The sequence below is a fragment of the Podarcis filfolensis genome, assembly GCF_964270895.1.
Source record: "Podarcis filfolensis genome assembly, chromosome: 7".
Classification (NCBI taxonomy): domain Eukaryota; kingdom Metazoa; phylum Chordata; class Lepidosauria; order Squamata; family Lacertidae; genus Podarcis; species Podarcis filfolensis.
In genome coordinates, this window is record NC_139603.1 from 43642184 (window position 1) to 43668334 (window position 26151).

The window sequence follows — 26151 nt, forward strand, 5'->3', positions numbered from 1 at the left end:
GCTCATTAAACACGGAAGCCTGAAATTATCTGCTCTGTAAGAAGTGTGTGGTATGTGTGTGTGTGTGTGTGTGTGTGTGTGTGTGAGAGAGAGAGAGAGAGAGAGAGAGAGAGAATGAGAATATTAAGCAGCAGGAAGGAAAAGAGTTGGAAATATTTTCAAACCTTCTCCTCAGTCAATCTTGAGACACACCCACAAAGAATACAGACTTGATAAAGAGGCTGCTGTGTCTCTCTCTTCTCAATCTATGCTAGTGAGAAGCTACTGACTCTCCTGACTCCTGCACAAGACTTCATTAGTCACTGCCAACTTCAATCTGTTTCAGTTGTTTTACATTCAATTCCCAAAGGAAGAACACTCTCCCCAGTGATCACAGCGGGCTAAACTTATGAAAGATGAACTGGCTCATTTTGTAATAGATCTCGACTCATTCTACCAGCTCCAAATTGGGGGGGGGGACACACATACCCTATAAATATTATTAAAAGGAAGGGGGTGTGCTCAAATATATGCAGTGGTCAATTTCATTAACTATGAACCCCGAAATTTGTTATCCCCTCCAAACCAGTTCCAAAGCTTTTCAGCCATTTTGCAGCATGAAGCCCATGTTTTGCAGCACTCTCACACTGAGTAACTGATACAGCAAACCAGAGTTCACAGTTCATACACAGAAATCCAACAGTGTCCTATTCACTCAAAACTGGTGCCAAAGTTTTGCAATCGTTTTGCATACATTTTCAGTGAAAACCCCACATTTTGTGGTGCCCCCAAACTGAGTAAATGATGCTCAAACTGGGATCATAGGTATTAAAATGAAACTCAACAGCGCCTGATTCACTCCAAATGGTTGCCAAAGTTTTGCAGCATTTTGCAGCGAAAACCCCATGTTTCACAGTGCCCCCCAAAACACAGCAAGTAAATACATCAAACCAGGCTTCAAAGTTAATGCCACTGTAGTTAACAGCACTCAAATTCCCACATTGTCTAATTTACTTCAAACCAGTGCCAAAGTTTTGCAATTATTTTGCTACAGTTTACAGAGCAAACCCCATGTTTTGCCATGTCTCCAGAATTGAATTATTGATACTCAAACCAGGGGTCAAATGCAACATTTGGTGACTTGCATACTTCTGACTTAATGGGATTTAAAAAAAAATATTATTACTTGTAGAAAACAAAAATACATACCAAATGAAAGTAAGTACCTGTACAGTTCTGTTTAAAGTTGCCAAGTTTTATACAATCATTAAGCACAACCCAGGCAGTCAACATAACCACAATTTTTTTTTAAAATGGAACCAAAGCTTAAAAACAAACCAACAACCTTCTCAAAATTGATTGTAAACATTCACCCTTTCTGCTATTAGGCGATCTTAAGGAATCAGCCCAGCATCAGAGTTGTATGCAACTGAAGAGTTATATGCAACAAATTTATGTTTGGGGGAATTCCAAAGTCTTGGGCAAACCAACCAGCCTCTCAAATGAACCCTTCTATGGCTGTCAGTGTAGTGGTCTTGGCATATTAATTTATAAAGGGAGATTGTGTCCTTTTTCAGTCAGCTAAGGGAATTGTCCTGAGCATGGCCCTTAGGCCTAATTCAGCTACAGCTTGGCTACTTTTTGATAAAAGGTCATGTTTAATTTTTTCCTAGGGACAAGAAAATCTTATAAAAATTACACCAACAGTTTCTATTCTTAAGTGGATTGGTGGAGATAATCATGTGGCAGAAACCTATCAAGCTTACTGCTCATACAATGATCACTGACATGCTTTTTGGGTTTTGTGTAGCTGACTTTTTCTTTAGCAGTCTTGTGGTGGCAGAAGAGCTGTATATCTGTTGATATCTCATTGTAAGTCTGTCATCACATCTAGATACAAGGTTTTAGTCCACTTCTGTAAATGATATAAAATATTTCTCTTTAAAAGTAATCCTGAACCATGTTCATTACTTCCCCCTTTTATTCACCTACTTGGAATGTACAGTGGTATCTCTGGTTACAAACTTAATTTGTTCCAGAGGTCCATTCTTAACCTGAATCCGTTCTTAAGCTGAGGTACCACTTTAGCTAATGGGGCCTCCTGCCACTGCCACGTGATTTCTTTTCTCATTCTGGGGCAAAGTTCTTAACCCAAGGTACTACTTCTGGGTTAGCGGAGTCTGTAACCCGAAGTGTTTGTAACCCGAGGTGTTTGTAACCCGAGGTACCACTGTAATTAGGTAGCTAATGACTCATGAAAGCATAAAGAGAAAATATTGAGTAGCAACAATGCCATAGAAATAACATGAAACAAGTTCATTAAGTGTACTTTCACCTGGACAAAGCAGGTACGTAAAGGAGGTTTTTTCTTAATATCTCCCTTCTTAAAAATAATTATTTCATCATAATTTTGTTGATTTTCTTCTTTACATACCCTGCTTTTTTAACCACACAGAATGCAAATTTTCAGCATCATTGCTAGAGCTACGTTTCTTTCTAATAGTCTTAAAGCAATCTAGTATTTGATTTCTTAAGACTTCCAAATATATCACTAATAGAACCTTACTTGCACAGTCTATTGTGAATTAAATGCCATCAGATAAAGGTTGCTTCCTTACCATGATATACTGCAATTATTTTGTGAAAACTTCCAAAACTTACTTTGGTGTTTCATAAACCTTATTCTCCAAGTAAAACAGTTTCCTGAACATGGAAAAACCCCAACAAATAGATGCTGCACTCTGAAACCATTATGCACCTAAAATGAAATTCATTTACACATACAGACATTATAGGCAGAGATGAAAAGATAGGCAATAATGTAGGAACGTTAACTATGGGTAAACATTTCAGCAGAATGGTTCTGAACTGAAAGCTGCAACATTTATTTTGGATGTGTCAATTTGTTCTGAAATACCTGCATAATAAGTGCTGCTGTGTGTTGACATTTTGCATCGTATGGCTAATGGAGGAAGCGTAATGGAAGCATGATAGGCAGGAATGTGACAGTCAATATATCTAGCATTTGACTTTTAACTATACCTCTCCTAGTGAAAACCTTTTGAATTGTAATTTTATGACACTGCAGATAACTAGGGAAACTCCACCAGGCACTGCAGAATACTGCACCATTTCCGTTCAAGTAAATGGAGCTTGCACAGAGCACCCCGACAAGGCCTATTAAATTGCACAGAGGCTGAATACAAATCGGCTGCTCTTGCTGTCTTGCAGTTGAACTTTTAGATGGGGACATTTTCAATGCACGTTTGCCTGTTCAAGCCTCTCAAAACCAAACTGTATTTATTTATTTTAATTGTACTTTGGATCTTTTTGTTACCTGAGATCACTCATCCCTAAACTGGAAACTCAGCCCCTTGGCACTCATTTAACACTGCTACACGAAAGTGTTGAGTGGAAAACAGATCATTAACAAATAGAAGTTAAGGCTTGCAAATTGTACAGAGACGCATGGGCGCAGGTCACAAACAGGAGAATCTTTCTAAAAACTATAAACTCTAATTGAAACGACTCAACAAATTATTTTGCTCGTGCTTACTATTTGTTGTGATTTACTTACATATCAATGCATTTGGGCCTATTGCAATGAGGGAAAGTGATGTTCTGCCACCGTCACATTCAAACAAGGTAACATACTTGTTCATTATAGTACTCTGAACCTGCTGTATCAGCAGGTACAAATCCATGTAATGCAGACTCAGCTTTTTACTCATGAAGAAAGGAAACCATGAAGTTTTCGATATTTGAAAGTAAGAACTGTATGAACAGAAGCCTGCTTTGAAGTTTTAAGCTCGTTTCATTTCCCCACCCCTGCTGCACCACACCTAAGAAAAGGATGTATAATCTCTGTGCTAAATTTAACTTACTATGTTATAGTATAAACATGTCCTGCAATTGCAGATGAGTCCATAGGGTTGTTATTGTAACTGAGGGGCAAAGCATCAGCCGCATTTTAATTCTGTCAGTTTTCCATGTCCGTTTCAAATCTCCTGAAACAAAACCCAAGTAGGCTCTTTTCTGCCATATTCTGAACAAATACTGCAGTCAGATGATCTGCTGCCATTGTTCCCATTGCAATGAGGTTAAAGATTAATTATAATACTATCTGAAGTTTTGTTAGCATACATTTTTGGAGGCATGCCATTTTGAATAGTGGTGAAATGTGAAGCCCCAACTCACTGGTGCCACGTGACCTACTTTTTATCAGACATTAAAAAAAAAAAAAAAAACCACACACTATTTTTTAAAGAGTTTTTGATTACAAAAGAAAAGTGCTGAGAACATGCCTGCAGTAGAAGAGTCGGAGTGGAACTTTTAAATACATTGAAATAGTATAATTTAAGTTAGGTAACTACAGCATTTTGAGTTTCCAAGTCTTTCATACTTCAGAGACTACTCCTAAAATTTGGGGTGTGTGCACCATAGAGGAAGGGATTGGGCTCAGAGCTCCTTATATCTATGTCATAGACAAGTGTTGGGAGGTAGATTTTTTGCAACTGCAGCAACAGCTACCAGAACCAACGTTTTAATAAAACAGAGAAGCCCTTATGATGCCATAAACTGCCTGGTGATATCAAGAAAGATGGAACACCAGTGTTTCACAAACATATAAATATCCAATGCGATGCATAGGAATATAGAAAGCTGCCTTAGACTGAGTCAGCGCTTGCAACGTATGGATTGTGTGTGTTGCTCTAGAACGAAGCATCTTATGCAAACCGCAGTAAGTAACTGTGTCCTGATTTGCTAGGTATTTCCAAGCTCAAGGAAAGACAGGTATTGGGAAGAATTTGTCTTCTTGTTGCCCTGCCTGAACACTATTTTTCCATGGGGGGAAAAGTTGTTTTTTCTCTCCCACTCTGGAAATAGGAATAGGTCATGCAGGATCCACTCAGGAAGATAGGCAGAGTGATTATAAAATGGGAGAATAGGAATGGGAGCGTGGTCAAGCTCTGGGATTAAAAGGGGAGGAACTGGCTGCTTTTGGTGGCCTGCTGTCCATTTGTCTTATGGGCCAACTATCCCCAAGTACTTCTCTAATGATCTACATGTAGGCTCCTATAATGTTTTCATTCTTTTATAGTTCTGCTGTACGGAATCCATGGTGCATTCACGATGTATTCCTTATCATTCTTTTTCCATCCCACAGTTCTTAATGTACTGTTTTGGTTTTGCTGCAATTATAAATCAAGATATAGGCCAAGTATGTCTCCCAGACACATACTTCTCAGTCTCATCACCACCTTCAATCAAGTTCAAATGGAGTTTTTATCAAGATTTAAGTGAAATGAATTATAGAAAAATGACCTTCCTTATCACAATACTTTTCATTTCTTTCTCATTATAGCACCTTTCAGTGATACAGCTAGTAGGCTGCAGACCATTTCCTTTCATTTCTGGATTTTTCACTCCTTCAAAGCTGTTACAGACATCAAGGTATAGTCTACTTAAAAAAAAGAACTTTCTAAGAATCCATTGTGCTTTCAAAACTAATCTTCCTTCTATTTATATATCAACAGGAGGGGGGAAAACCCCCTATCCACTGCAGTATTTCACTAAATAACTACAGGGATTTCAAAAAGAAAACATGACAATTTCACTCCAAAATGTCAAGATTCAATTCTCCCCACTATGCTTCTCGGCGCACACAAAGAAAAGGATGAAATACATCCCAAAGTGTCATGAACGAGCACCAATAAAAAATGTCACATTTGGGTAGATGGCTATTGATGGAGCTCTGAGAAGAACAGTAAGAGGTAGTCACTGATAATAGTAATAGTCACACACACACACACACACACACTGTACTAAGCAGAGAAAAGTATTACAACAGAAGAGGTAAGCAACAAAACAGCCTAGGATGAATAATAGCCAGCAATGACACAAAATATAAACTCACTATCTACAAGCACCCACCACGGATTGACTGGATTTGTGCAGTTTTTCAGTCTTTCAAGAAAACTAGCAGTGGCAGCTGAAATGATCAGATGGTTTGACGCATTAAAGTTTTCCCACCTCCATTTACTTAGTAAATGCTTGTGTTCCAGAGAGGAGGATTATAAAAGAACCAAAGATACTTTTAACTTCAGCAGTCAGTGAGTGAAAAACCTCCTGCTACAAATTTTCACGACAGCCTTTTATCACTGGGAATAAAATACATAAACAGTTACGCTGGAAAAGAATGAATCATGCCCAGGTATAATGAATTGTTATTTCTAATGCATTGCATTTAACAATACTGAAGGGTACTGTGTAGGTTGAAGCATCCAGGTGCCAACTCTTTCTCAATGCAACACGTGGATTATACTGATCTGTTGTGTTTTCCATCTACTTAGAAATAACAAGAGGAAAATGAAATATAAAATGGCCAGAATTATCCTGGGGCTGATTATAAATAGTTAGAACTTCAGGGTTTAAAAAACAAAATATAAGATGTTCATAAAATCATTAATTTGTATAGATTTTATTATAACATGTAAAAATATTCTCATAGTTTCAAAACGCAGGAATAAAGGCTCACTCATTTAAACTGATAAGCAGTTGGAAAATAAACAAAAAGAAGTAGTTGTTCACATAATACAAGCCTGATCTGTGAAAGCCATTGTTGCACGATAGTGTAACAGTCACTAGCATAAAATAATTTAAAAGGGTTAGAAAAATTATGGAGGTATATTTCACAGAATCATCGGAAGGGATTGGGGGGGGGGTGTCATCTAGTCCAACCCCCTGCAACGCAGGAATCACACCTATAGAATCCCTGACAGGTGGCCATCCAAACTGCTTAAACATATCCAATGCTGGAGAATCCACAACCTTCCAAGGTAGTTCCTTCCACTGTTGAACAGCTCTTACTGTCAGAAAGTTCTTTGTAATGTGTAGTTGGAATCTCCTTTCTTGTAATTTGAATCCATTGGTTCAGGTCCTACCCTCTAGAGCAAACAATAGGGGATTGTTGCAACATATTGACTTGTATGATAATCTCAAGACACCTTTTTGGCATTTTGAGACAGAGAATACTGACCTACGGAGAAAACTATATGTGACATCTAGCCACACAAAGACCAATCCTGTCTGTTTTTCTTTTCTTTGCTAAGTAAATGTACATTTGTGGTTCGAGGACCCGACCCCTGCTTGGAGGAATAAAGACACGTGGACACAGTGTATAAGGTTAATGGGCAGAATGGCTGGCGCGGCTGCATCTTGAGCAGCAAACCACGCCCCCACCAAGCCGCCCGGTTCGGTGATCAACCGGAGGGGGTGTGCGCCAGCCATGTGAATGGGGCAGGGGGCATAATGCCCCCTGCGTGACGTGGGAATCGTCTCCCGCCCACAACACCTCCCCTCCGGAAGGAGGAGAGGCCTTGTTGGATGTAGAAGTCCCACTCCAGGGGCACAATGGGGAAAAGTAACTGGGGAAGGGTGATTTTGATTTAAAAAACCCCAAAAAAAACAAACTACCAGAGAGGAATGAGTAGCCTCTACCTTTCCTGTGCCCACACACAATGACTTGCAATGCATTCTGCAAATTCTAAATGTACATTTAGGGTTGTTGCTTTGAAGGTGTTGTGGGAGGCAAGTGAAGTTTGATGCTTGGACCAGCTTTCTGTCATTCAATAGGACAAATATATATATACTTTGGATAATTTCAAACAAGTCAACATGATCCTGTAAATCCTCAATTGACCATGGTGAGAAGTGATGGGAGTTGTAGTCCAGCAACATCTGGCGTGCCAAAGGTTCTCACATCTGCTCTATAGTTGCAATGGACCTAAACATTGCCATCAGACTGTAACTTCTGTGGGGGCATTTTGTAAAAATAAATAATAATTGGGGAAAGTGAACAATACATGGTGAAACTTAAAGTTGGGTCATGTGACTGACAATAGCTATTCTTACAGACCACATGCTCAACTACTGCAATATGTTGTTGTTTGACCTTCAAATGAGACTCTGCTAGAGCAATGTACTTTGTTCTATGCATTTGTATTGCAAACCACTTTTGTGCTTGCAAGGAGCAGAGGGAGCCTTCTGTTGAAGCTTCTTAGGGAAAAATAGGCTTGTTTATGGAGTCCTTAACCCTGAATTATCCTCTATTATATTCTTAGGACCTGATTCACCAAGTCTGTTCCAGCTGCTTTGTGCAGCTATGACAAAACAAAGGTATCATAAACCAGACTAAGTGGCCAGTAAAGAATTTTTAATAGCTTATTTGTATCCTCAGAATATCCCAAAGCAGTTGGAACATATTGGTAAATTTTTCTCTTAGGATTTCAGCTTGTATTGTCCTCAACCATAACCTTTAAATTGGGCGCTGTGTGTGTGTGTGTGTGTGTGTGTGCACGCGCGCCAACTTACTGGTATCTTAATATTTATTTGACTTTGGAAATCCTCTGACAGATAACAAAATCTGCACTGTGTTTCTAAGAAACAAGCTTTCGTTAAAGTTAAAAAATACTGTTCTTTTAAAAAGAAAATAAATGCAGGCTACATTTTTAAACAGACCACCTTCTGTGAGAGCGAATACCACTTATGGATACCACTCTGATGGTGGTGGCAGTTGTGGTCTGGCACAATTGATGGAGGGGGGCCAGGAGAAGGCAACCCTGCGTATTCAGGTTAGGTCAGCACTGTCCTCAGCCAGCCACGGAGACTGGTGGGATTGCCCGTCAGTGATTTTAAATACAAATGGCTCACTCAGAGACCCTGAAGAGTGGTAAGAGCCCGTCTAATTGCAGGGCATAAAAGTCCTTAATCAAAAGGTTTGGGAGGGGGTGACCCACCCACAAAATTCCAGGATAAATTCTGCGTAACCCACTAAAGGGGTCCAAGGGTAGGGTTCTCTCTGGAAGTCCAGACAGGGGCTGTTGGGCCACAGAACATCCTTGAATGGCATGCTGATGGGATTTCCCCAATAGATCTGCATCAATGGAGGATATCCTCTCACTAGGACCAACCCTGGTGGAAATATCAGTCACCAATGTCTAAGCCAAATCCAATCTACATCTGTAATCAATAAAGTTATGGCTGATTTTGATCTCAAGCTGGTGTCATGTCTTTCCTTACTGTATTCACACACACACACACACACACACACACACACACACACACACAGTTGGCCATCACCAGCCTGCTGTGCTGTGGCCCACAAAGCCTTCTTTAGGAGAAAGGATATAAAAGTGCCCAATTCCTAACAGCATCACAATGTTGTTACTATTGCACCATTTACTACTTCAATGGCAGTGTACTGTCCAGGACGGAGGGATGATTCCAACTGTATCCTTGTGCTTGTTGAAGAACTTTTGATCCATTGGAAGCCACCGCTAATGGGAGAGAAGAGGGCAGGTGATTTTGCCGGCTGCTTCTTCCTATGGTAAGTCCCCTGCATAACCTTATACACTGATCTGGAGGGTCTTCCAAAACCCTGTAACCAACCTTTTGGGACACAGGGGGTTGCAGGGAGGAGGGGGAATTGGCAAATATCACCTTCCTTTCTCTTCCATTGGAACAAAAGGAAATTGGATTCCACCCACTGTCTATTTTGCTGAGTTAGGAACTCTAAATTTCTGTTCAGCCCTTTCACCATTATAGGCATGTTTATGGTATGTACCTAAAGAAATAGCCTGCATTTGATCAAAATATCAGCTTCCATGATATTTTCTACAGTGTATTGGCATGAACAATTGGTGAGAAGAGTCGTGGGAACAGTGTTAGCTCTTGAAAGCTATACAGTGGTACCTTGGGTTACATACACTTCAGGTTACAGACTCCGCTAACCCAGAAATATTACCTCCGGTTAAGAACTTTGCTTCAGGATGAGAACAGAAATCGTGCTCCGGCGGCGCGGCAGCAGCAGGAGGCCCCATTAGCTAAAGTGGTGCTTCAGGTTAAGAACAGACCTCTAGAATGAGTTAAGTTCTTAACCTGAGGTACCACTGTAGTCACCTCTCACCTTCCAAGGAGGGGCCGAACACTTCCCACACCCATTTTTTGGGGGGGAGGCAGGTCCCCCAATGTCCAAAAGCATCAGGGGAGGGGCTTAGCACAGAACCAAGTGTAGTGGGGCTTCAGTTACCAGCTCCTTCTCTTCCTCCTCCTGCAGTGGAGAGGAAGAAGTGGCAAAACAGCCCCTGGTTGGTGGCAGTGGCAGGAGGAGCTGTGGCCATTGAAGCCATGCTGCTGCTGTGCTAGGCTGCACCCCAGCTCCTCTGATGTCCTGATGTCATGCACCACATGATGTTGTGTCCCCCCATTCTCCTTCAGAAGCTGGCACCCCTTCTTCTAAGCATGTTCCAGCAGTCTAGGTTAGACTAATAGTGTTGATAATGCATGGACTATCAGAAATAGGACCTGGCTTCCTGCCATGGCTTGCTTCTGTGAAGTTGTATCCCATACAAATTTTGGTCTGTTTACTTCTTTCGGTATCTAGCATGTTCTCTTCTTGAACACCACTACACTCTCACCTGTGCGGCACAAACCAACTGCTTTCTCCAGACATGTGCAGTCAATTAAAACAGGTATTTACTAAGCTATTCATATCTGCCACAGTGATGGGCTTTCACAAAACTGCTGCATACCTTCTGCAAATCCTTAACATACACTTGTGAAAGAAGAAAAGCTCTCTCTGTAATACCTATGTGCAATGCTATCGCACAGTTTGCACCAGCAATGAACACCTTTACAGAGTTCAAAATCCAAGTTCAATTTTTCCAACACAGCAAACCTTCCTCAGTGTACTATTATGATTATCATAACTGGTGTTGGTTAACACAAGTTCAAACAAGAATGTGGTTGCAAACAGATGTTCAAACATGTAAAAATAATATAACTTCCTTTCCGATAGGTAAAGGTAAAGGGACCCCTGACCATTAGGTCCAGTCGTGACTGACTCTGGGGTTGCGGCGCTCATCTCGCTTTATTGGCCGAGGGACCCGGCGTACAGCTTCCGGGTCATGTGGCCAGCATGACTAAGCCGCTTCTGGCGAACCAGAGCAGCGCACAGAAACGCCATTTACCTTCCCGCTGGAGCGGTACCTATTTATCTACTTGCACTTTGACGTGCTTTCAAACTGCTAGGTTGGTAGGAGCAGGGACCGAGCAACTGGAGCTCACCCCGTTGCGGGGATTCAAACTGCCAACCTTCTGATCAACAAGTCCTAGGCTCTGTGGTTTAATCCACAGCGATATTAAGCATTAAATGTTGAGTGAAGAGAATCTGGTGACTGCATCAATGTAATGAGCTCACCATGAATATGTTTTGCTGTGATAGAAGGAAAACTGTACATTTCCTTTTAATTACCTTGAAGGAGTGGGGTAGGGGCTCAGTGGATAGTGTGGGAACACCATTTCATGTTTCAGCATTAGTGAAATTAACAGTGCATAGATCTGGTTGAAAATCTGGATGGAGATTATTTTCCCTCCCCCATATAAATCAGTATTTTAAACAAATTCTTTAAAGTTAAAGGGATATTCTGATTGCTCAAAATGTTGCTAGTGAGTAAAGAACAATTCAAGCCAGCCTGATACCATTTAAAACAACAACAATCAGCAGAACATAACTGCGGTTATTCTAAACAGATTTCCCCCTTCACATTATCACAAAAATGTCATCCAAACAGTGCTGCATTTTAACTAAGTGGACAGAATGTGTTGGACCTTTTAGCCAGTAGTTATGTTTCTTCCTGTGTGTGATATTTACAGCGTGAGTAGGCTATAAATCATTCTCTTGCTACAATCACAACAAATAAATAATTGCTACCACAGACAAGCCAAGAATTTCCTATTCATAAAGTAGTTAGTTTATTTCTAGGCTTTTGTCCAGCAGTTTTTGCCATGATCAGTTATTACTCAACAGATTGAAAGCATCCTAGTCCGTGCTGTGCCTCTTATTTAATAGACAGAGTGCTAAGTGAGGCGTTACACTGGGGTGTGAAAATGGCATCTAATTTATTCCATTTTGTTTGTTTTTCTTGCTTTCCTGTTGACAGTTTCTTATTCCCCTGACAAACAGGAGTTTAATATCACTATATCTCAGACTCTTCCGTAAATGGAAGGAGTCTTTACTCACATGGAAGCATAACTCTAGATTTAATTCAGTGAACCTAATGATGATTGGCGGCTGAATGTCTAAACTGAAGAGTAATATGAAATTCTGTAATGGTCCATTCCCACATGCATATATTCACATTATATTTCAGGCATCAAATGATGAACAGACTGTATAAACCAGTTCGGTTTCACAGGAACATGGCTGCTACAATGAAGTTTTGTAAATACGGTGTTCATTCTCTCTCTCTCTCTCTCTCTCTCTCTCTCTCTCTCTCCCCCCCCCCACAAGTTAATCAAAATGTTAGTTACATCCTGTGTCTATCATCTAGTAAGAAAATATCTCAGCTTTGTTCAATCAGATGCCTTCATATATGCATAAAAAACTGAAGTACTCAGCAGTTTGTTCTTGCATGCAAAAGTACCCATGCAATAATTAATGAAAATGTACATAATTACTTTTTTTTAACATTTATGAATCAACCCTTAATTTCAATCTGATCCTGGCAAATCATTTATTTTTAGTTTACAAGATGAAATGCTTAAAAAACAAAACAAAAAACCCCAACACTCAAAGGGAAATAAAGCATGGAAAATTCTTGCAGTTGCCACCTGCACGGTGGTCCCAGAATGGAAAGTGGAGGGGTGCGGGGAGAGAGAGAGAGAGAGAGAGGGAAGACCATGCTGCTAAAATTATACAGGCATTTCTAGTTAATTAGATACAACAAGAAGCTGTCAGGCCGTCATGCTGTAAAAATAATACTTCAACCACCATGACAAGTAATGTGCTTTACTTTTATAGTTATATCATGCTGTGCCCTAGAACACAAAACACAGCACCTGCTATGTGTGGATACTGGCTTCTGGGGTCACAGTAGTTGCACTCTTAAAATGGAAACGTAGAAGCAGACATTGCAATGAATGATAGTATAAGAAAAACATTCTAACCTTCAAGTATGCCAGAAACGTGGCAACTCACAGAAAGTACAAAATACACCAAAGAACATATAAACCTCTTAACAAAGCTATGGATTGAGGAGTTCTATGGCCAAATGCCCACCCAAGGTTGTTGTGAAGATAAAATTGGTAACTTCTGTGCATAGAACCCTGAACTCCTTGGAGAAAGGGTGAGAATAAATAAATATAAATAGCAAGCTAATTTGATGCTGATAAGCCAATTAGATAACTACTTTTCTTTAATAAGCGAAAATAAGAAGCATTACTTTTAGTCTACATTAATATAATGGCATCATGCATTAATAATCTGAATAGCATTTTAAAGAGGATCTATAGCCTAAAGTGAAATACACAATTAATCAAGATTAGCTAGTTTGGGAGTGCTTGCAGTGGATACTAACCTTTTATTTATTGTTGAGGTTAATTTATTTTCCTAAGGTTCACTAGTTTGATCTCATTTGCTTGATTGTCTGATGGCATGACCCTAACAATAACAAAACCTTCCGTAAATAATGCTTCCACTAATGTAACCAATTACATTAAATGACATTTCCAATTTTACATTAATCCCACACTAAAATGAATATCCAGTAAAGCTGGATAGGCAACTACTATGTTATTATTATGGCAGATAACTAAAATGTACTTCAATGAGTCACAAACAGTGCGATACTATTCATGCTTATTCATATGCAAGGCTTACTGTCTTCTGGCGGGGGGCGGATTACTGCCTAGTAAGCATATTTATCACGGCAGCCCACATACTCAAACTTAGAAAATAGGCATACTGTAGTATTTCAGGGTGGCCACCACAAAACTGGATACTTAATAGCTTCATTTCCCTTCTACTGGGTTGTTATTCTTTAAAATATATTGGCTACAGATATATTGGCTACAAATAATAAGCAAAACAGGTATTTTATTTATTTATTTGATGGAGCTCAAGGTGGTATACGTGCTCCCCCCTTATTTCATCCTCACAACCACTTTGTGAGGTGGGTCAATCTAAGAGATAATGACTGGCCCAGAGCCTAGAAAAGAGTTTAATGATTGAGTGGCGGTTTGAACCCTGGTGTCCCAAGTTCTGGTCTAACACTCTAACCACTATGATACACCAGCTCTGGTAAATATGAAAATTCTGCCCCTTCAATTGAAGGATATCAAAGTTATGGTTCAATCTAATTGAATTAGATTGCAGTCTATTGCAACCTAGCATGAAGTATATCCAAATGGAAGGACACCTTATAACAAACAATCAATAAATAAATAACCAGTGAAAAATAGTAAAATACAAATATTTGGGACCCTAAGGACTAAATACCAGATGTTCTTAACTGCACTGTTCTGCCCTTGAGTGGAGGGCTCACTCCCTTCCTCCCCCGACCCTCAACAAAACAAAACCCTGCCTATGTTGACCTTTGATATAGATTGGGACTATGGGATGTAGGTTTTTTTAAACCCATTGCTCCCGTGCTACAACTGCAATCAAAATAGAGCCTACAATTCGCAAGGTAAAAATGGTCCCGTTCGTTAAAGTCCTCGATCCTCCAGGCCAGGGGCCTGATCAGACCCTGTGTGGTGGCAATTTGTGGGAGAAGAGAAAGCAATTTTATATCTACCTGTGCAGGATAGGACCTCCTATCCTTAGGGCATGCCTCCAAACTTGGAGCAGACTTTAACATGCACATTGTTATTAAATAAATGAGTTTCCCTGCAGTCTAGGCACCTTATCAGATTTAAAATGGCCTTTCCCTTGAAAGTGTGATTTCAGAATGTGCATCTTGATTTATGTTACGCAGAGGAACAGATAGAGAAGCAGTAGATAAATAGCACCTGACACTGATTTAAACAATTGCTGAATACTTGCATGATAATGTCTACAGGTGCTTTCATTTTTAAAAGACCTGTGGAAGCAGGCCTGGTTCAATACTTGCTCTCTTTTGACTATATTTTTAAGCCCACAATCTAATCTTACATTATATAGATTTTTGCCTTTAGGTCATTGAAAAGTCAATAATAATGATGCTTATAAATTAATTTATCTCTAGCCCAGCATAATAACCCTAATCTGCTATAAATCCAGTTGCCATATTTGCATATCCTGCATTTGCCTTAATTATGCTGTCGCCTAATTAGGAAGCTCAGTCTGGAGAAAAACTCACAAAAGCCAATGGTGCAGAAAGCTGAAAAAGAGTTTATTCCACTTCATGGGTTTACAGCTATGGAATCCTATGGCAAAGTGGTTGGAACAGACTCTATTTGTGAGGCAAACAGTGTTAGACAGAAGACACACGGCAATGACCTACCATGCTAATGAAAAGTGATATTGAAATTACTAATTCAGATAAGGGTACACAGATTGCACTTTCTCCAAAGCGCAAAGGCCTGTCACTGAAACAAATGCACAGCCCTGGTTACAATTAATTTGATTCTTGTTCTTTTTAAGGCTCAGCTTGTAGATTTAATTAAAGCTTTCATGCAGTAGGCACATTCAGCAAGTATCTGTGTTTAATGGCTTCTAGTGAAAGAGAGAAACAGAGAAGGCAAAGCTCCAAGTTAACATGCAATAATAAAATAAAAAAGAAATCCATAGGCACATTACCAGTCTTCCATATACACCTAGATTCAAACACTGTGAAAACATTATTTCAGTAGACTGATAAGGTGTAACATCAATTACCAAACACAAGCTGTATAAATGCCTACGAAATACAGGACTCAAAAGGGGAGAGCACTGTGGTTCTTTAAATCCCTGCAAAAGCAATTTCAGAAGCAGATGCAAACATAGGCAAAAGTGTTTGCCCACCGAGCAGAGGTGAAGGGGAGGAATATCGGCCCCCCAATTTTGAGGTAATCAGGACATACAGCAGCAAAAAAGGTAAATGAAACATTCCCCTACCCCCCCCAAATCCTGGCACAACCTAATTAACAAATATAAGTTGTGGGCACTTCTCAGCAGCCACATGTTCCCTAAGTCCTATCTAGTCTTGTCCGCTTAGCCTGTCAACTTACATCCCAAGCTTCCAGACTTCCTGGGTAGGAGCCGAGGGAAGAGACTCATAGGATAAATCGTGTTTGCAATGTCGCCTAATTTTGGGCAGCAAATTTTAATTTCAATAGACTGACAATCCTCACTATTTCATTATGCAATGTTAATCACTGCCTAGTAATGATATAATGTATGGAATTCAACTGGTGCTAAGTGGGATATGTGCTTGGGGAGTTCTGCTCACACAAGGGGAGTTCTCCCCCTTCTCATGTACCCCCTAAACTTGTACTGGGTGCCCCCTCAACTCTCCAGAGCATACTTAGTGGGTGGAGGCCACATGGAACGACTTAGTTGGAGTCAGCCCTATCATTAAAAATCATGCCCTGCCCTCCCTTTTCATCTCCTTCTTAAGTGTTGTCATGTCATAGATACAATGCACATTTTTTCAGAGACGAAATCTTCCTCCAAAGAATGAAACAGCAGCTCCACACTGTATAGGTAAAGGTATAGGGACCCCTGACCGTTAGGTCCAGTTGTGGCCGTCTCTGGGGTTGCGGCGCTCATCTCGCTTTATTGGCTGAGGGAGCCGGCGTACAGCTTCCGGGTCATGTGGCCAGCATGACTAAGCCGCTTCTGGCGAACCAGAGCAACACACGGGAACGCCGTTTACCTTCCTGCCAGAGCGGTACCTATTTACTTGCACTTTGACGTGCTTTCGAACTGCTAGGTTGGCAGGAGCAGGGACTGAGCAACGGGAGCTCACCCCGTCATGGGGATTCGAACTGCCAACCTTCTGATTGGCAAGTCCTAGGCTCTGTGGTGTAACCCACAGCGCCACCCGCGTCCCACACTGTATAGTTCAGCACTATTACCTGTGGAAAAATTTGGGACACTCTCTATATAATACAGATCTGGTCCAGCTACTGGTTTGTTTGTTTTTAAATGGGTCAATGCTGTTACCTTCAAACCCAGGAATATGTATGTATGTGTTAGTGAATTTTAAAATAATAAAGTAGTTGAGATTTCATCCCCCCCATGTCTCTCTGACTCCTTAGTAGCAAACAGTTGTTCATCCCACCTTGACAATATATTATTGCAATCATGATATTGAAAAACAAAGCAATAAACCAAAGTGAAGAAATGGCCATGTCTGCTCCTTAACCTACATTTCCCATCACTACTCAGTGGCAATCACCAAGGAAAGTTTGGTATCTTTTGTACACAAGCTACCCCAACCAGATGTTGCTTAATCATGAGATAGGGCTGTCTTCTCTCCTGTGGCATTACGGCAGGAAAGAAATTCTTTGAAGAGTTGGAGAGGGAGAAAGAATGGGCAGACTGAGACAATTTACCTAGCGGAAATACAAAAGAGGGCTGACAGATGGTACCTTGGGGCAGATTATCATTAATCTAGTCATAACACCCACCAATAGGGTCAATGAAGGCATTTCAGCCAGAGCATATTCTGTAGGGTTTAAAAGGTATTCAAAGGATAAGAGTTTCAGAGTTCAAATAAAAATATAATTACACAGGAATGCTAATGCTAGCAGGCTAAATGAACACATTTCACTCCAGAGACAGAAGCATTTTGTTTTAACTTTTCTGAGCTAGCAAGAACTAAAATACAGGAATAAAAAGACATTTGAGTTACTTTTCTCCACCTTTCGCCTTTTTAAAACAAAACAAAACTGTGCACTGATTTGTGTACGTTCACCTCATTCCTCATGGTTCTGCCCTTGGCACTTGGTTCAATATTTCATTAAATCACCCTGAAAACTAACAGCTTAATTTGTTATGAAACTACAGTCCCTAAGCAACATAAATTACCTACCAAGTTGTGGCTTCGCCATGCAGTGTAACTTAGCCTTAAGCAACATTTCTGTACACGAAGAGTGTGCAAACAGTAATGAGGTGGGCACAGTCACAATGATACTTCAGATGTTCAGGAATCATGGAATAAAATAGAATGACACCCACCATCGAAGCCTCCACAATACGTTTTCTGTCTTTTCCCCACATGCTGTCAGTGCCCAAGGTAATCCAATACTTCCTTTCATGCGCCGCATTCAAGGAGCAGTCTGCTAGCTCTTTTTTATAGCCATTTAAAAGCTTAGCAGAATATAAAATCCTTCCCCACAAGCTTTTCTACTGCACCCTTTATTTTTCTCTGGGAATGTGCTATATACAAATAATTTCTTAACATCCCAACTGTTTCTGCGCCACAGGAGTGCAACTATCTTTGTTCTATTATTCAAAGAGATTTGGGCCAAGAGCGTAAAAGCCTGCAATTGAGGCTGATTTTCATTTCATAGAATCGTAGAGTTGGAAGGGATCCCAAGGGTCATCTAGACCAACCCCCTACATTCCAGAAATTAACTTTACTGGGTCATTTATTTCACATACTGGAATTGTCCCCAGGGGTGCCAACAACATTTTCAGTGGACTGGGCCCTCTGTTGCATTCACAAAAGAAGACTCAAATTAGCATAAAGTCTGCGCACACTATTTGTATTTTCATACTTGAAAAGGTTCAACCTGTTTAAGCTAGACAGCTGTTAAAGACTTAGGATCCCAGTTCTCTCCAATGCCCACACTAAACCATGCACAGAACTCAAATGTCATTAGTTATAAACCAGTTATTACCAGGGCTTTTTTTCACCTGGTACTCCCTGGAACTCAGTTCCGGCACCTCTCAAGTGGGCGCCACTGCCGTTCTAACAAAGGAAGTGTTCATGGTGAGTTCTGACACCTCTTTTTCTAGAAAAGTAACACTGGTTATTACTATAGGTCTTTCATCAATTAATCTTTTAGTATGTGAACTGCCCTGAGCTATAACAACAACAACAACAACAACAACAACAACAACAACAACAACAAACTCTTAGGCTGGGAATGCTTCATCCAGGCATGGTATTTCAGATAAGATGGGGGTCAAAAGGTGTACTACCACACAGATGTTCACCCTTGATAAATTCAAGATTTAAAAAATGTTTTAAAAGGAAGTTGTGTATTTTAAGGTAAATTGTTGCAGTTATTTATTAATATCTCATGCCTCCTCTCACCCCTCCATGCTTGATTCATACATTCACTCTTGCTGTACAGGAGCAGAAGTAGGAAACCTTGTGCAGGGCTATGCCATTGTGAGAATGTCAGGAGAGCTCTGCTAAAGGTCCATCGAGATCAGCACTCCATTTCCAAAATTGGTTTGTCAGATTTCACTGGTATTCTTCTATGTGCTCCATAAAGGCAACAACCCTCCTCCCAAGGAGGATTATCTACAAATTAACTACCATAAATGCTTACTATACCGTTATGGCTCATGCACTGTGTACTCGCCTATAGATTTTCTTCAGAAAGAAAGTAATGAACAGGCAGGTCATCCCGACAGACAATGCCGTACAAACACTCCTGCTCTATTTAAAATTTGGTCCTCTTTAAAAATAACAGCGAGCAAGTAAACATAACCTTGTGAACACGCCCTTTTGATTTCAAATAGAAAATACCCTCTTACCTACTATGTACGTCTCATTCTCTGGGATCAACACAGCACAACTATGTGTTACAGAATATGCAACATTTAAGCAGCATTTTATTTATGAATGGGATTAAAATGTATACAGCAATGGATGTATGGTAAATGGCTGCACATGTACATACACCACTAGATTTTCAACAAGGACAAAAAAATCAAAAACAGCAACTCTATGCCCACTTACTTGGGAATAAGCCCTTTGAACTCAGTTGGGCTTATTTCTAAGTAAACATGCATAAGATCTGGATCCAAGTATTTTATTTAAAGGTACCCTAAACTTGGTTTTGTTTTTTGAAATCCTAATAATGGTGCTTGTATTTTCCTAATATTTTTGATGAGGAAAAAAAATTACAACACTTTTAACACACAGTACGTGGCAAAGGAAACCTAAAGGAAACGTGGATTTGAATACAATGACATGAAGATGTTTGGTTTCAAGCGAGGCAGAAAAGTGTTTCAGGTTTCACAAAGGAAGTTTGAATCATTAGTATTCACTATTCATGCACAGAGGAACAACATGGCAGAAAGCATGTCTCTGATGATGCACAAGTAAGTTACTTACAGGTAATAAGTGTAGGAGTGATAGCTTCTTCTGCCATGATGGTGGAAGGATTTAGGCAGTGGAGGAAAAGATGAAATGGAAGGAAAGAAAAGCCAAATATTAATGTATGAAAAAATCAAGATGAGACTAGAACTGGAGAAACAAATGAAAAGGTAGCAAGAATGCATCTCAGAAATATCATGCAGCACATTTGGAACAGACAGGTGACATATCCAATCTTTACAAAAGCTTCAGCAATTCCTCACTGAGATTTTTTTTTAAACACACTTTACCACACATCTAATAGCCATGACTAACAAGGAAATGTCTCCTACACATATATAATACATAACAAAGACACACACATGTTAATTCATTAACCATGCTTTTGTTTCACATCATAATACTTCCTTTAGGAAGGACAGCATGCCACCTCTAAAACATCACTAAGGAAATTAGAAACAGTAAAATTTCAAAAGTTTTTTGTTTTGCCAGCGTACTGTGGGTTATTTGATACTCAGCACCCTTCTTAAATTTTCTTTCTTTGTAAGTCAACTATGCTGCAACACTATGCACAGCTCCACTTGCTCAGATATGCCAATAAACCTTAGGAGCATGGCACCGTGGGCTGGCTGTTTACCCCCACAATCTAGTTGGGAATGCAATATAAAAATATAAGTTTTGCATACAAATGTATGTTTAATGAAAAACAAACAAAGTCTTTCAACTTTTTTTTCCCAAATGTTTTTCCAAAACATTCTTGCCTTATATGAATATGCTTACTTTACAATTACGGTTTTATTCTTGCTTTAGGAAAATCAAATTAGTTCCATACAATGACTAAAAAACAGAGCTTGGCTGCCTGGCCAAGTGTCCATGGATGCGACCTCTCTGACACTGTTGCCCTTATTGGTAGGGTTACTAATGGTGGTGACAACAGCTCCGTGGCCTCTGGCAATAACAACAAGCTGCCCACCATTTTAGTTGCTTACAGTGCTATGACAAAGGTTGGCTCCAAGGCACTGTGGGGAAAAATACTGACAAAAGGCTTGCAACCCTCCACTACTGCTCTAGGCAAGGCTGAGAGGCAAGCAGGCCAAGGCCTAAGAGCATTCATGGAGCCCTGGAGTTTTCCAAGGATGTTGGGCCTGCTAAAAACCCAGTGCAGCTCTGTCTGAAGAAGGGGTAACCTACATGGTAGCCTCCAGGTGGTGTTGGATTATACCTACCATCATATATTATTATTGGCTGTGTTGGTTGAGGCTGATGGGAGCTGAAGTCCAATAATATCTGGAGGGCACCGGATTGGCTATCCTTGGTCTAGAGCAGCCTTTCTCAACCTTGCGTTCCTAGATGTTGTTAGAGACCACAACTCCCATCACCCCTGATCACTGACTATGAGAGTAAAGGGGAAGCGAAGTACATATATATACAAATTGGTGCTTCTGCACCCACTAATTTGCCACAGTTCTGTCCTCCCCCCCCCCCAAACAAAGTGAAGAGATTCTTTACATTATGGACCAAACAGCCTATCCAACTAATGTCTATATTCTGAGCCAAGAAAACATAGTCATATGCTATAAAGCAGTACAACCGTCTCTGTATTTCTGCTCTACTGATGACCTCTTTTATACAGTAGTGCAAAAAAGGGAGAAACAGCATTTTATAAAGCAGCAAAATAATTAGGAAAACTTGCTAAATTAAGGGTCAAATAGCGGCAAGGTACAAAAATACAGATAAGTACTGTAAGTATGGTAATTTCTGCAGCATAGTTTTTGTTTGCTTGCTTGTTGTGGTAAAAACAAAAACAAAAGAGCCCTACATCCCTTTCCATAAATAGGTCTTACAAAGGACTACAGCTAATGTTAACTTGCCTCTAGCTACATGCTGCAGGCATCCCTTTGAAAATGAGGCTTTCATCAAGTTTTCTCTCTCATCTTCTTTGCCTGTAGAAATGTTTGCTAGTTTTCTATTCTTATTTTTCTGATGCTAACCGTATTGTTTAAAGAAGTGAACTGCTTAATATTTAATCACATGTGGTATATTTGCTAACTGTACACCTGTTCTAATTCTGTTTAAAAGGAGAATACAATGTGCTGTTTTGGTAGGAAAGCTGCTGTTATAGGTGCTCTTGCAGCAAAACCCAGCAAAACTTGAACAAGGAGTAAGTCCTATGGAAATACTTCTGCCTACCTACAAGGATAGAACAAGAAGGAGTATGGTTGTTCTGGTGAATAAATATTGTAACATTTCCTCATTTTGAGTCCCATGACAAAGCAATCCCTATTTTTTAACATAAGTTGTAATGACAGCATTATAACATAATTGGTATAAATGCAACCGTGCTTCTAAATTTTGTACAGCAATTTCAGAAACAACAATAAATATAATTAATCAGTGCAATATTGTCTGGATGCAAAATTCTGCTAAGAATTTATTGAGATAAATGATTCCATATTTAAAAAATATATAGTTGAAGAGTCAGGTGCTTTAATTTCAACAAATGGATCCCATCACTCTTTGAGGTAACGGAAGAAAAATGAAGATGAAACGGCTCCAGACATTTTTATACAGTAGTTACACTGAGGTTACATTCCAGGGATAGGGCATAAAGCCAAAATCACATATAGACAAAACACATTGGGTGCAATGGCAGATGGCATAGCTTGGGGGCAGGGGGACCATGACCCTGGGTGTTTTTGTTTTGAGGGGGCACAACCAGGCGCCCCTACAACAGGATCCCTCACTGGAGACTGACTCCTGAGTGTGAGGGAACTACAGAGACAACACGGCAGCCAGGCGCCACCAACCACAGCTCCACTCCTGGGTCAAGCCTGACCCAGGGGTGGAGAGAGGCTGCGGCACCTGAGGCACTCGATCGCAACAGGCCCTGCCCCCCTCAGGGGTGTGTCCCAGTTGCCATTACCTTATGCTCTGACAGTGGGTGAGACTGCCAAAACCTTTTTCCCTGCATGCTTGTCCCTTTTCTGCCTCCTTTTATTTATTTATTATTATTTTGTCTAGCACGTAAAGCTAAATGCGCACAAGTTAACTGTGCATAAGCTGTGGGTCTACTGTACTGAATTTTTATAATAAAATCATGAGGTTTTATATCTGTTTTATATCTGATAATCCTTTACAATTACTGCTGAACAATTCTACAGTATAACAGACTGAAAAATACTGTTTTGCATGTGGTTAATGAAAGAATCACAACAGCAAGGCTGACAAAAATATCAAATTACAGTGGTACCTCCAGTTACAGACAGGATCCGTTCTGGAGGCCCGGCCGTATCCTGAAAAGTCCGTAACTGGAGGCGCCCTTCTGCGCATGCACACTGCGCACAGATCGCTTCTGTGCATGCTTGTGGTGAAACACTTCCGGGTTTGCCGCATTTGCAACCCAAAGATTACATATCCAGAGGGGTACATAACCCAAGGTACCACTGTGCTTAGCGAAGATGTTGGTATCATATAGGTGTTGACCTTTATTTGTATTTAATTTAGTCATATTTAGGTCAGAATTCACATTGCTCTTTTGGGGCCTAGGATATTCTGTACTCCCAAGAGGAATTCTGAACTATCACAAACTGGTTTTGAAACGTCCAACTTTCAAAACCTTATTGCTTTGCAGCATGAGTTTTATGTTTTTAAAAAGAAATAAATGAGCCGAAATCTCTACTTGGCACACTCAGTTACACTGCTTAACTATTTTAAGCCCATGCTCTAGAAGGCAAAATGGCAAGGAAAGAATTGTACTTTTGTGGTTCTCATTTGAAATTGTGAAAAAAAAAATTAAAAAAATGTGCAATGCAATTGATCTGCTAAGCATGGCTTCATTACAGAAGGACTTCTACACAAGTCCTAATAAAAACAAAGCAGTTCATGGTGGCCTGCTCCTGTTGTTTTAATAAGAAGTATACAGTGTTACCTTGGGTTACAAACACCTTGGGTTACGAACACTTCGGGTTACAGACTTCGCTAACCCGGAAGTAGTACCTTGGGTTAAGAACAGAAATTGTGCGGCGGTGGCAACGTGAGGCCCCATTAGCTAAAGTGGTACCTCAGGTTAAGAACGGACTTCCGGAACAAATTGAATTCGTAACCAGAGGTACCACTGTACATGATTAATTATACAAAAGATGTTATTCCAGTGCTTCAATTTTGAAAGAAAATTAAATCTTGTTTTAAGCTTCATATTCAAAAGGGCCAGCCTAATGAGCACAGCAACTCTTCATGGTAGGCCTTGCCCCTGTGAGGCAATTATGGAGGTTGGAGGTCCCCAGCTTCCCACAGTGTCTAAATTTATTCCTCCCCTGGTTCCTTCCTAAGCAATCTGAGACTACATCACTATACCCTCTGCTCCTCCCTGTTCAAACCTCCTCAGGTCCTGGGAGACCAGGGGGGAGGGGAGCTTGACACAGCAGGAGGGGGAAACCCCCTAGCTTCTTCAACAGCCTGACTCATCTCTGCCTCTTGACCTCCCTTCCTCTCTTGCTTCTGTTTCTGGACTTCTCTCTGCTACAGACCCTCCCTGCTCACTAAACACTGTTACCTCTTCAGCTTCCAACACCTTCTTCTCCCTCTTACCACTTATTATCATCCCACCAGCAATCCCTGAGCTCTGAGTCTTCATCCCCTGGGGGATCCCCAGCTGGTACCTCTTACCATTTGTTGGTGTCCAGTCAGTCAGTGACAGTTAATAGTGCATAAAAATAGCCCATGTGCTGCCTGTGGAAAATGAAGAATCTTAACCACAACTTTTCTTTAGAATAATAAAATTTGGCCCAGTTCAATCCATAATGCTAGTTCATCGTTGATACATTTATTTCTTTATACTGATTTTAAGGCTACAACATGCCAAAAATAATTTCTACATATTTTTATGAATGCAGTACTGTATATTTCTTTCTGACACTAAACGAGGGAGGGTTGCCTGGCGCCTTCATTACATATCTTTAGGTGCTGGGTGGAAATGCTGTCTATCACCAGACCTTTGGTTGATTAACATTCTATGGCCTCTTAAATGTGTTTGTGGGAAGGAGATTATTGGTTTGTTTTTGTTTTATTATGTATTTTGTGTTCTCATTTTGTATTTTTATCTTGTGAACCACCCTGTAATCTTCAGACAGATAATAATAATAATAATAATAATAATAATAATAATAATAATAATAACAAACTCAGATTTTGGATCTGCTTTTCACAGGTTCTTTGGCTCTTCTAGCTGCTTTCTTCACAAGTTTCCTGTTACCTTATGATGCTGAATTCCATCTGGTTCACAGTCATGCCATAGGAACCATTTTAATATGCAGGTGACTTAAATGTACTTGTGTTTTTCAAACCTAGCTCTATTGACAGATCGTTTCATACCTGGAACTCTGTAAGGTCTTTCGCAAGTATATCTGAGTTCATTTAAGGAACTTGAGGCCTGGAGAAATTGCAGTGGTGTGCCCTGCACACAAGAAGCCTACAACTGCAAAGGATCAAGTATTCTAAGTACAAACATTCAGATATTTTCCATACCAATCATATTCTATCAACTCAGAACTTCATTGACAAATGAACCTAAGCATATTCAAAGTAAAGCATGAATAATATTGGCCCAATCTTCTACTGTAGTTTGCGATATGCCCTTACTAGTCCCATGGCAAAAACCATTCCCTCGCTTCCACTCCCAAATGTATTACCTTGATGTCAGGTAGATTTTCCAGGACGTTATAATTTTTGAGTACAATCAAAACTTCCACAAGCTTGTAATGTTTGCTCAGAACAGGGCCATCTGCCTTTCACTCACTTAATTGCAGCGGCTGAACCTGCCCTAGGTTAACTTCAGCATTATAACAATATACAGTGGTACCTTGGGTTACATACGCTTCAGGTTACATATGCTTCAGATTGCAAACTCCGCTAATCCAGAAATAGTACCTCGGGTTAAGAACTTTGCTTCAGGATGAGAACAGAAATTGTGCTCCGGCGGTGCAGCAGCAGCAGGAGGCCCCATTAGCTAAAGTGGTGCTTCAGGTTAAGAACAGTTTCAGGTTAAGAACGGACCTCCGGAACGAATTAAGTACTTAACCCGAGGTACCACTGT

General features: G+C 40.2%; 1 protein-coding gene across 28 annotated transcripts in view; it reads right to left on the minus strand.

Moving 5' to 3' along the window:
* PTPRM (protein tyrosine phosphatase receptor type M) overlaps positions 1–26151 on the minus strand; it is a 404856-nt gene that overhangs the window by 100962 nt on the left and 277743 nt on the right. For 16 of the 28 annotated variants that reach the window (XM_083622488.1, XM_083622479.1, XM_083622475.1 and 13 more), the window contains one exon: positions 20079–20108. The exons of the other annotated variants lie outside the window; for them this stretch is intronic. In XM_083622488.1, the coding sequence (XP_083478614.1) occupies positions 20079–20108 (30 nt within the window). The remainder of the gene's footprint in view (positions 1–20078; positions 20109–26151) is intronic. 28 annotated transcript variants of the gene reach the window in all.